This window comes from Zingiber officinale, chromosome 3A (assembly GCF_018446385.1).
Source record: "Zingiber officinale cultivar Zhangliang chromosome 3A, Zo_v1.1, whole genome shotgun sequence".
Taxonomy (NCBI): domain Eukaryota; kingdom Viridiplantae; phylum Streptophyta; class Magnoliopsida; order Zingiberales; family Zingiberaceae; genus Zingiber; species Zingiber officinale.
The window spans coordinates 149,229,431-149,241,819 of NC_055990.1; the positions used below are offsets into that span (position 1 = coordinate 149,229,431).

The following is a 12,389-nucleotide window of genomic DNA, read 5'->3' on the forward strand; positions in this document are numbered from 1 at the left end:
GGTTAAAAACTTAATTCAAATACACGAACAAAAGAAAAGAGCATACCCCGGTGGCCTGTTGAAGGTTGCTGTCGCCGAGCTGCCCGGGAGTCATCGCTTTTATTCGGCGCCGAGCGTCCTCCCAAGCTTTTGCAAGAGGGCCTGTCAAGGTGATCTGCTGCTCGGGGACCACTGGCCGATCAGCAGCAGCCATATATTCCTCTGAGGGGAGGCGCAGGACGGTTTTTATTAAATTTGAGCCGCTCGGCTCATCCCGAGAAGCATCGGCCTTACCGGATGGCCCACCGGTGGATGAGGAAGGAAGCTCGCCCAAACGCCTGATACGGCGCAAAGTTCTTGAAGGGCTGGACGGCGGCACCTCAGAACTTGCCCTCGGAGAGCCATGTGGGGTCGGGGTACTCTCTAGGGAAACAGTCCCGGACAACACCGGAGCATCCGCGCCCCGCTCGGGCTGTGGCTCATCCAGCGGAATTGAGGCAGATGCAGACTCCAGGCGTCGGCGCTTCCGAGTGACTAGCGGAACATCATCGGCCGAACGACCCTCCACCTCGGCTAGGGTGGAAGGTTCTGTGTCGCCCGCTGCCTCGTCATGAGAGGTAGTAGCTGCTAAGGCTTCAGGGGCATCCTGAGTCCCCTCGCCTGATTCGCCGGTCGGATCGGCTAGATCAAGGCCCCGCTCGGCGACCTCCTTGTTCTTCACCGCCTCAATCTGAGCGGCTTTCAATTTGAGCTTCTCGGTCGCCTTAGCACGCCACATGACTTCAGCTGCAGAAACAAAGATTAAATCAATTAGAACAAAAGAAAAAGGAGGGATGAGAATCGCTTACTCATGCTGCAGGGCAGATCGGCGGGGGTAGAAGACAAGCCGAATATGCGCATCACTCCCGGAAGGAGCAGCTTGTCAATATGGTAGCGCTGACCAACCAGCCGTTCGGCTGCATGAAGGTAGGCCGCGTCGCCTCTAAATTTGCCGAGCTCCGGTTGCGCTGGCATCGCCGTCTGCCACTTGGTGCGAAAAGTTGGCCGCTCGGGAAAACGTATATAGAAAAAAATGCTCCTTCCAATGTTTGTTGGAACTCGGCATGTTATCGAAGAGGACGAAACCTATCCTAGACTGGAAAACAAAGGTGCCCCACTCGGCTTGCTTGGGATAAAAAAAGTAGTGGAAAATCTTAGGGTCGAGGAGGATGCCGTTCAGCTTGAATAAAATTATCACCCCGCTCAGCAACCTTACAGAGTTCGGAACCAGTTGGCCGAGCGGGATGCGGAAGTAATTGCAAACTTGCAAGAAAAATTTATGGGGTGGGAAGCGTAGCCCGGCCAAAAATTGGTCTCGGAAAAAAAGAACTGTGCCGGGCGGCGGTTCATGAGGCCGATCGACTGGTGTGGCTAATACTATTTGGTGGTCGGAAGGAATGTCGTAAGTCCGAGAGAGACGCAACGCGTCTTCCTCGTCAAAACGGCTCTCCATGGTCGTGTACCATAGACCCGGAGCGCCGCCGGTCGACTGCGAGGTGCTAGTCACGGTCGAAAGACAAGAACACGGGACCAAAAGGGAAGGTTCAAGCAAGGAATGGAGGAAAACCGACTGAAGGAAACGATTAACAGAAAGAAGAAAGCGTTGGGAACGAGAAAGAGGGTCTTACGAGCAAGAAAGATGATCGACGGGAGCCTGGGGGTTGCCGAAGAGTTGAGGGGCGAGGTCGCCGGAGAAAAAAACGAGCAGAGGAGCGCCGGAGGAGGATGAAGCAACAATGCGGCAGAAACGGAGTCGCGGGCTTTATATCGCCGCCCAGGAGCAACCTCCACCATCCGATCCAGGTCGTCAATAACGAGGTCATCATCTAGCCGTTCATTTCAAACGGCGACTGTCCCATCGGAAGTGACGCCACCGCCATACGCTGACAAACGCACGATCGCCACGTGTCAACAGGATATTGGCCGCATTTAATGAGCTCCCCTTACCGTGCGCAGAGCACGTGATGGGTAGTAGGGGAGAGCATCGGACATGGATTCCAAGAGAACACAAGGCACGGACAAGATACCGCCGAACGGATGAGTATCCCTATGCCTGTCCGAGCGGCCTAATGCAGTGATCATTGCTCGATCAGATCGGCAGTCCAGTCAGTCGGACTTCGCCTCCTTCGACTAGACTCGAGGGGGAGGCAAGTGATCCGGCGGTTAGAACGGGGGACCCCCATTCTGAGGGGTCCATGCCACGCTGGAGTCAAAAGGCCAAGTGGCCGACCGGATAGGCAGACCAACCGGTGAATAGCTGAGGCAATAGGTGCCCTGACTAAAGTTGGGGTTTCGACGCTCAATGAAACAATGTCTAAGAGCCGAGCGGAAGGCACTCGCCCGGAAGTCTCCCCAGCATTTCAACGCAAGCGACAGGCGAGACGTGAGGGGCGTGCTGCCCAGCCGGCGCAGGGGATGAAGGCCGTCCGGACGATGGTCTCCGTCCAGCCGGCCGGACGTACGTCCCGGCCGACGGTGGGTAAAGGAGAACAGGAACATCTTCTGACAGCCGTCAAGTCATATGGCTAAGCCATACTCCTAGTCTGACAGCGGGGTGTCTTGTTGTCCCATCGAAGGTGCGATGGGACTGTTGCAGTATGGCGTCAGGTAAGCTTTCTGACAAACACATACCGAGGTATGGGCTGCGGACACGTACGCGCCTCGGTGGGCGTGTAGAGGCTCTTTCACCACTCTATATAAAGAGCCGCAGACTTCGCCGGAGGTACGCATTCTACAGGCTTTGGAGCCACCTTCTTTACCACTTGCTTGCCTGACTTGAGCGTCGGAGGGTCGCCGCCGGGAACCCCTTCCCGGCCCGACTTCTGTGCAGGGTCGCCGGAGCTTCGTACGACCAGTCGAGGACCCACATCCGCAACCGGAGAGCGCCACGTGCCCAGCGTCCGTTGAGTCAGCCGTTCGGACAGGATCATCAAGTGTTTCCACCATGAGTTCGAGAATAGCGTGGAATCTGCTACTTGAAAAGTCCTTTACTATTGATCAAGAACAGTAGACCTAACAGTACAACCATTATATAACCTCATTCTGACCAAAATTCTACTGAATCTGGACTCCTACTCACACTTCTCTAGATCAATAATGATCTAGAAATTCCCAGTGACAACTTTGACATTGCTTCCTCCTATTTTATCATCATCCCCTCTCTTCCTACGCCAGGTTGGTCCCATCAGTGCTGAACATAGCAAACTGCATTGCTAGAAAGCTTGTGTGGGAAATTCAAACTAGCTGTCAGAAAATTGGATTGATCCCAAAGATTCAAATTCAACATATCCATTCTGATTTGTCAAATTAGTCCAGATTTATCAAATTCGAATTTTGCCCAAATGCAAAAGATCATGAAAAGACTTTCCAAGATAAAATTGGATTTTTTTTTTCAAAATACTTTTGCCAATTTGATAGGCCTTGCTGGATGAATACATCAAATCTAGATAAATTTAATAAATCTCGACAGATTCAATCAACTAGGATGGACATGTGAAATATGGACAAACTAATAAATTAATGGGCCAGAACTCGACTAGATAGCTTTTCACTCTAGATCTGATAAGTGGTAACTATACCCACAGACGAGTGTCAAGCATAATAAAAATATAGATAAAGACTTTCGTAGGGGTTCAAGCTCTTGAAATAAGTCTACTGGTCTTAATAAAGGCAAAAACTCTTACATAATGCTACCAGATTTTGCATCTGCAATCACCTTACATCATCAATATGTCTGTTTGGCATGTTTTTTACTACTTATGAAGTAACCAGCCAATGACTCAATGGTCATTTTGCAATATTCATTGTCTTATGAACCAGACCAAACAGTAAAAGATTTACGCTAATCCGATTAACATAGGATGGAGCTAGGGGAAGGGGAGGACTTGCAGCCAGACCCCATGGGCTGATGAATCCCTATCCACTATTCTGAGATTTCCAGAAACAAAAAGTATTTTAAACTACTAACAAGCAAATGCTCAGAGATAAATATATGTATGCGGAAAGAGAAAGTGGATTACTGCTGACTGCAACCAACCACAGAGAGTGTCCCAACAAAGAACTGCCTTCCATGCACTATTCCCACAGAGACTGCAAAATGCGGCCAATTGCTGCAAAATTGTTGCAGACTTGTGTACCTGAAAAATAGATCAAAGTCATATAAATCCCAAGACATAGATTATAGTTTAAGCAAGATCGAACTATGGGCCATATCAAGCATATTGGAGATTCAAATGCTTATCAAGCTACTATTAACAGAGGGCTACAAAGGATGAAGGTTCTGTGCTTCTACAGACTAAATGGCAGAAGAAATTCCTAGAGATTTTATTTCATCTGCTACTTTTTCTTACTGCTATATTTGAATGATATGGCATTCTTGGTACCAGGTCTCACCTAGGAGAGCAGCTATGCCTTTTATCAAACAAAAAAATTGTAAAAAGTACATACAAGAAGATAGGGTTAAGTAACAATTAAGGCATATGAATGAGGTAATAATACAACTGATTAGAGCAATATATTCACACATATTCCATCTTCGAGAAGTTCAGTAGTCTAAACTCTGTATAAGAGAATCAAACACATCCTCAGCATTCCATACTTGCTTATATTAGATATCAATCACTACTTTCTCACGAACAATTTGATAGTAGAAAAATCAGCACAGTAGTTAGTTCCCACTGTAAAATGTATCAATGCAGTGACTATGTATACTTACCCTTGACATTGCTGACACGCCAAGAAGAGCATATACAACATTAGATACAAGACCTTCCCCATTTTGTGATAATATACGAATTACTACTGCATGTAATGATACTTCTGTCATACAAGCCAAAGATGCCAACAAAGATATGAAACTGACCTCCAAGAAACCTGCAATAAGTTAGTGCTTCAGAGAGCTGTACTATTTTCTTCAAGAAAAAAAAAAGAATATGGAATTTTCAGAAGTTGAATGTTGCCAGTTAGAATTGTCTTTTAAAACCATAAACTAAAGGAAAACAAATTGCCAATACTCTGTCATTTTTTTAGGATTCATTTGCTATTTTTTTTTTCAAGAAATTACTTATAAATGCATGTAAAATGAGGTCAATTATATTCACATCATCTAGAATTCAAGAGGAAAAACTATAAAGAAAGCATGGCACTTTCATGCTGGCAGCAAAAAAAAATTGAATGACCTACAAAAGCGGTTATTATGAACATGGTTAAAGAAAATGAGAAAGAAATATGATAGTTTAGTTTGCACATAGAAGAATTTATAGTCCCACTCACTGGACAAGTATGACATTGCAGCAAATGCTGCCCCACGATGCATGGCTGTGGAACATATTGCAGCCTTTTGGAATGACAATTCAAGTAGGGGCCCAGATGCAGCAACAACATCCTGAGATAAAATCAATAAGCAAAGGATCTTTTGTCTACTTATTTAAAAAACTTTTGCAACTAAATGACTACATTCTGCTGTTAATCAGACAGATGGAAGACCTTGGGACAGCAGTGGACAAATATTGATGCGAAGTTATTGTAAGCTTCAACCAAGTCAGGTTCTTGGTCACATATGTAAGAAGAATTGAGAGCTGTTATTGATGATGCCGAGGTGAATCTCTCAAATGTGCTAATGCATAATGGTCCATATTCTTCTATATTACCAAATTCTTCAATAACAACAGTAGCTGAGATTTCATTTATGAAAAACAGAGAATCAAATATAGGAAAACGGGTAAATAAACACTTTACTACCACAAAAATAAATAAATAAATATTAATAGCCATTCTCAAGAGGTTCTGATTTGAAAACTTTTCCTAATTTAAATTGGAGAATTCAGTTCTAGCACAATGAGATTATGAAGATAATGAAAGTTCATCCACTAGTATCATGGCAAGAAAGATCCGGTACCAATTTTATTTAAAATCCAAAAAGGAACAAAAGAAAGCCATAACAATATCACAATAGTTCTTTAGTAACTCACTAAATATGACAATCCCATGAATTCTTTTTGCGCTTAAGTTATATCCCCTGCATTTTGTATTGGTGGATATAGGAAAGCAAGACAAGTCAAGAATGCTAAAGATTTTAGTCTCAGAAACAGAATAAACAAAAAGAAAATAAGTGAAAGGAACAGAAGATGGCACAAATGCCAAAGGGAATTCTTTTTTTATCAACAACCAACGAGATGTCATCTAGAGATCTAAAAAGGCATGAAATTGACTTTTCATGCCAACATTCAGAATGATGTCATGTCATGAAAGAATTTGAAGTTTTTTTTCCAGTATCATGAGAAAACTGCACAGCAGAATGAAAACTAAGGATTGCCTTAATCAACATTAGAAAGTATGTATACTTTTGAAAGATAGCTAGCTTTTTTAACCAACAATACATACTTTCATAGATAAATATGTAGACTAGTGCCAGTTATTTGCAGCTTAGTTATCAACATGAAAGGAGACAAAAGTAAACTCATGAAACAGACCTTTAATTACTGCTCCATTTCACTGTTTCCAGAAATCTGAAATTAGAAATCACAATAGACCTGTTTCTTGGTTGTTCTAGTTAAGATGGATAAAGTAGTGTATTATTGCATATAAATACAACAGTATTTGTAGCCCATAAACGTAATTAATTCTATCTAAAACCTAGGCATAAGGCTAGGTATGTCTTAAACTAGTTTACACTTTACACTAATATCTGTATGCAGATGTTCCTCCTCGAATTGGAACATACATATTATCTGTGTGCCAATTTTGTTACATAAACTAACAAAAGTCTCAAAACAGACACCATCTTGAAGCATGAGGTGGGAGGCAAAGGAAGTAGTCACCAGCAAGCTTTGAAATTTAGAACCGCACCGGAGTTCAGTTAATGACCAGAATTATATGACTTTGGTACAATATGTAGACAGTTCGATAGTCCAGAACCGTCAATTTGACAGTCCAATAAGGTTGACCCTTAACCTTAACCGTCCAAGATGTTTACGGTTCACAGTTCAAAACATTATGGTTCGGTTTATAATTCACAACGGTTCAAGATTATTATTATTTTATTTTTTAAAAAATTATGATTAGTTAGGGTAGTAATTAAAATGTCGAGAACAAGGCCTAGGAGGAGTGAGCGTCCGCCATGGTTGGGCCTTGCCGGGCTCCGCTACACAGCCGGTTCTCCCACGCCACCATTAGAGTTGATCTCGACCTCACTTGGCAACACCATCTCCTGCACCGTGACGGAGAAGTACTCCCGAAACGGGATGATGGGAGAGGTAGTTGTTAGGACCCTTGGCGACCGGCTAGACAAGGGTGAATAGCCCCTACACAAAATCAAACAAAAATACCTTCCTCAACTTATAACTTAAACAAACACTTGCATAAAAAGAATAAGGAAACCAAAAAGACATAGACACAGAAGTTTTTACTTGGTTACAACCGGGGAGGTTGTTAATCCAAGGAAGTAGAGCGCACTAATATCTCTTTCAGGCGTAGAAGCCTCTTTACAGCAATGATCGCACAAAAAGAAGAAGCTAAATGAAAACTAGAGGCGTACAAGTGTTGTTGCAAGACTGCTTGTTATATCTTAGCTTCTTGGACCAAGGCTGTATTTATAGCCTTGGTCGGGGCACCTGGAAGGGTTCCAGGCGCCTGGAGGGGGATAAAATTTTATCCCCTTCGCAACGGATCGTGGTCAAACGCGATTCGGATAAAACTTCATTCCGGACGCTCGGAGTCTGAGCGTCCGGACTGAAAGTCAACCATGTTGACTTTTTCCAATCCAGGCCTTCTGCTCCGGTTCCGCTTGCTTCGGTCCAGGTCTTCCGCTCCGGCTCCGCTCGCTTGGGTGATTTCGACCATCCGGAATAGGGCTCACACGAACCCAACTTCCGGCCTTCTCGAGCAAGCTTCCGCTTCGACTTCTCGTCCCTCGAAATCGCCGCGTGCTTCCTTCTCGTCCGCCAGCATACTCTTTCGCAATTTTCCATCCCTCGGACGCACCGAGCCCGTCGGCTCTCTCCCGTGTCGACCTTCTCGCTAGCTGCGTCTTTTGCTCCTCGAGCAATCTTCCGCTACAGCTTCTCATCCCTCGGAAACACCGCACGCTCCCTTCTCGTCCGCCGGTGTACTCTTCTACAACACCTCATCCCTCAAACGCACCGAAACCGTCGGCTCTCTCCTGCGCCGTCTTTTTCGCTAGTTGCGTCTTTTGTTCGACTTCTTAACTTGTTTGATCACATCAAAACAACATTGGGGTACCAACAGTAGCGACGTCAACGATCAAGCGTGGAGCCAATATGCGTGCTTACCCTCCCACCCCTCTGCCACTCATCGCGGTTGGAACCGAGAGTCGCGCAGGCCAAGCTTCACCCGTCAGCATGCGCCGCATGTACTCGCACCGCCGCCTCCAGTCCTCAATCGTGACATCCTCATTGACGAACTCATCAATGTTGGTTACCTCAAGTCTGCCAAGTCGATGGTGCTGCAAATGACCAAGGAAGAAGTGTTGTCGGACGTCACCACCTTCAATTCACTCCTTCAGGCGCTCTGTAAGTTTGAGGAGATGGATTTCTGTGTAGAGCTGCTCTAGGAGGCAAGCGACATGGGGCTCTGCCTGAACATCTCAAACTATAAGGTCTCGAGGCTTCGTGTCTTGTGGAGCCACCACTCTATGTCCTCCGCCAGAAGCCCCATCGCTACATTGTGCCGTCACCCCGCAAGACCTGACCTAATAACTAAAAAAACATACACAGTTGAACTAACTGCTCAAACTGCCGATTCATGATTATTTTTGAGATTGAACCGAAACAAGCCCGCCCCAGTTTGGACCCGCCCTCGGGTCAGGGCTAACTGTATCTTGCTGTGCCAATACAATTTTAGTATTATTTAAAATATAAAATATGTTAACAAAAAAATATTTTTATTAATATTTGATTATAGATGTTTACTATTGAAATATATTTGAAATGTTGAATATTAAATTCAAGTTTTAATATTACCTAGTGAAATGTTTGATGTCATAAAAGTTGATTTAGGTTTAGCTGAAGTCCACCAAGTAAACATAGAAAGATTAATTTAATTATATTTAAAATGGATTTAATTTAGATTTATTTTGATCGAGTTAAAATTAACCCAAAGTTATATATAAAATAATTTAATTCATCAATAGTTGTATATTTTATAAGGTTAGAAATTAGATTATATTTATTTCTTTTATCTTTCCTAACTATCTGTTTTCTCCATCTTTAAAGAGTTTTTTTTTTTCTTTCTGTTTACCTTGTGGACGGATAGAGGGGAAAAAATTACTCATCCTCAAGGAGGTCAAGAGTTTTTTCTCTCTATTTACTCTCGTGGACGGATGGAGGAAAAGAATTAATAGAGAGGAAGGAATTAATCGTGGAAAGAATTTTAAAAAGCTGGAAATATGGAGGAAAAGAATAAAGGAAAGAAAATATATAAAAAAAACTTGATCGAGAGGTTGCAATGGCTTGCCACCGCAAAAAAAAAATTAATAGAGGGGAAGGAATTAATCGTGGAAAAAAAAAGATGGAAGTAGGGGGAAAAGAACAAGGAAAGAAAAAAAAAAGCATAAAAATCTCGTGAGGTCGCAATGGCCATGCTTGGCCTCTGCAACATTACGACGACTACCACAAGGTTGCGGCGGTCTCACTTGGCCGCCAAGCCTCCACTAGGTCGTTGTTGCTTGAGGCTTTGAGCCTATTTCAGTGTCAGTTGGTAGGAGGAACGGTAAATTCCACTTGTGTCGACCGACACAACTCGACATCTTATTTCCTTGGTCACCAATGGAAAAGAAGTTGGGAGTTTCCAAATAGATTCCATGGATCTAAAGACCTCTTGGATCCCATTGGAAAGTGGATAGGATTGGAGGTTGAACACATGATCCGAGGGAGGAAAGTTAAGTTGTGACAAGATGATGATCCATCAAAGTATTCTTGCCCAACATTTAATTTAGAGGTGTTGTGGTAGATAGAGGAGGATTGCCAAAAGATTAAAAAAATGGAGAAAAGGGAAAGGTTGAAGAGGAAAGAAAACTAAGGTTAATGTAAGAAGGGAATACAAAAAGGAACAAGAATTATGATTTTGACAGACACTAGAAGAGGTAACATCATCATGGCCTCCGCCTTGGTTGATTGAAGAAGGAAAAATAACCCTCAAAGAGAAACTAGCACTAATTCAAAATTAAGAGGGATGAAATGTTATTTTATTGCATAGAGGTACAAGTCATATATAGCCCATAAACATAATAACTTCTATCTAAAACCTAGGAAAAAGACTAGGTAGTAGGAATGCCTTGGACTAAATTACATCTAATATTTTAATCTAGCATTTTTTTTTCTTAACAAGAAATAGTGTTTCCATACACAATGATGCATGCTGATCAGAAAACATAAATCTGTATCACGCACCTGTTCTTATGTAGCAGTCGTGAGTTTGGAACAATAAAAAATTTGTAGATAAGCAATCTAAAATTTTGGGGAGTAGCATCAAAAAATGTTGACCTGAAACCATTGTTGAGATTCCGTAACTATATGGAAGTCTTCCACACAAATATATCTAAGCAGGCACATGTATGATTACCTGAAGAATGCACGGCTAGAGTAAGCGATCGACAGGCTGCTGCAGATAAACCGGCACTTTCCATGTGGGCTGACCCAAAAAGTTTTTCTAGAAGTGGCCAAAATACTCCAAGAAGAACCAAAATCGTATCATCCTCAACTTGATCGGCTGGAGGAGTCACTAGATGACCAAGAACAGATCCTATCCTGAACATTTCTGTATTTCATCAAGGCAAAGTGGATACTGAAATAACATACTAATAGCTTAATAGATCAACATTTCATTTAAGCTTTAACCAGACTATTTACAGTTACATTTAAACCAAGTGGTCATTTATTGCACAAAAAATTACATCTGGACTTTGGTTTTGTTAGATCAGCAAAAATTATTAAAAATGATTACCCTAGGTAAACCCTCTACCTTAATATAGATTACTATTGATATTTATTTTTTACATTTGCACCCCTTGGGTTGATATACTTATAAATGATCCCTATTTAATTTAGGGTTAATGGTTATGTCTAGCATAAAGTTTTGATGTTTTTACAAATCTAGGATGAATGTAAAATTTAAAAAATTTATATACATTCTCTAGGTTTGAAACAAATCTGGCAAATTAACAATTTAACGCAATACAGAATATTTAATTAAAAACTATAATCAATTAACACATATGTTATACATGACTAATTTGACAGTTACAGAAAAAATATCCCATGTTTAATCAAATAACCAATATGTTATTATTTTTTTGTTTAAAAATTCTTATAAAAATGTTATAAAAATTCTTATAATATGCAGATAATTTATAAGAAATATTCACCTAACCACGCGGAGGTAAAGTAGAGAGCATCACAATGAAAAAGAATGGTAAAGAGAATTTGACCATAAATAATTAAAGAAGGCAACATGTAATTTATGAGGTAGCACATAATGAGAATGTTATCATCCTAAAACTTAAGAGGAACTTTTATATAAAGCAATAATGTATGAGAATTTTCTCAACCAAATACCAACTTTTTTCCTCCAACAACATTATTTTGATAGGGAGCATTAGCACGCAAAGATTGATAATGGATAAATTGATTAGATAGAAAATACTGCAAGCTAATTAGAGAAATATTTCAAAAACTTCAAGATGCTCAACAATGGACACTTCATTCTAGAATAGTCAATAACAAAGCATTTGAATTCAAATTTTAAACAAATCTTACTTGGATCCTAAATATCAGAATGCAACAAGGTGTAGAGAGACACTTGTGGGCACCATCAGGAAATGAGGATGCTAATTACTTACCTAATCGACAAGGCTCACACTCTAAAGTCAAGAGATTGACAAACCAGGAATCATTTTTTGTAGCTTTTGTAAGCAAGGATAACCTAGGCAACTAGGGATTTGAAATAGAGAAGAATCAGTTACTAGAGCAAATGAGTGTCTAGCCTTTGCCAACTGATATAATCCTTGAGGCTTGTTCCATGTACCAATCACATTTTCTCATAGTTATATATACGGTCCGTCACTTAAACTGGCAAAAAGAACAAAACCGGATACTTCTCAATGTTGAGTTAGTTCATCAATCATATGCAACAAAACACAAACAAAAATCTGGTCAGACCGACTGTTTTTGTGAAAGTTGGTTGGACTTTATGAAACCAGGTTGGTCCATGTCAACTTGTCATAACTTGAAATGTAAAATTTGCACATTTTGTAATTTCAAAAAATTAACTTGGGATAAGAAAATAATTTCTTGTCATATCTTAACCTATCCTAATAATAAATATATACAAAAAATTCAAATCCTCCATTTAAATAC

General features: G+C 41.5%; 1 protein-coding gene across 2 annotated transcripts in view; it reads right to left on the reverse strand.

Annotated features, from left to right (window-relative positions):
• Positions 1 to 12,389, reverse strand: part of LOC122052767 (transportin MOS14-like) — a 42,797-nt gene that overhangs the window by 10,123 nt on the left and 20,285 nt on the right. Inside the window, exons 18-23 of one of the 2 annotated variants that reach the window (XM_042614465.1) lie at positions 10,597 to 10,781; positions 10,425 to 10,517; positions 5,503 to 5,690; positions 5,290 to 5,401; positions 4,733 to 4,890; positions 4,038 to 4,154 (exon numbers count right to left, since the gene is read on the reverse strand). In XM_042614465.1, coding sequence (XP_042470399.1) covers positions 4,038 to 4,154; positions 4,733 to 4,890; positions 5,290 to 5,401; positions 5,503 to 5,690; positions 10,425 to 10,517; positions 10,597 to 10,781 — 853 coding nt within the window. The remainder of the gene's footprint in view (positions 1 to 4,037; positions 4,155 to 4,732; positions 4,891 to 5,289; positions 5,402 to 5,502; positions 5,691 to 10,424; positions 10,518 to 10,596; positions 10,782 to 12,389) is intronic. The other variant, XM_042614466.1, reaches the window with a different exon arrangement.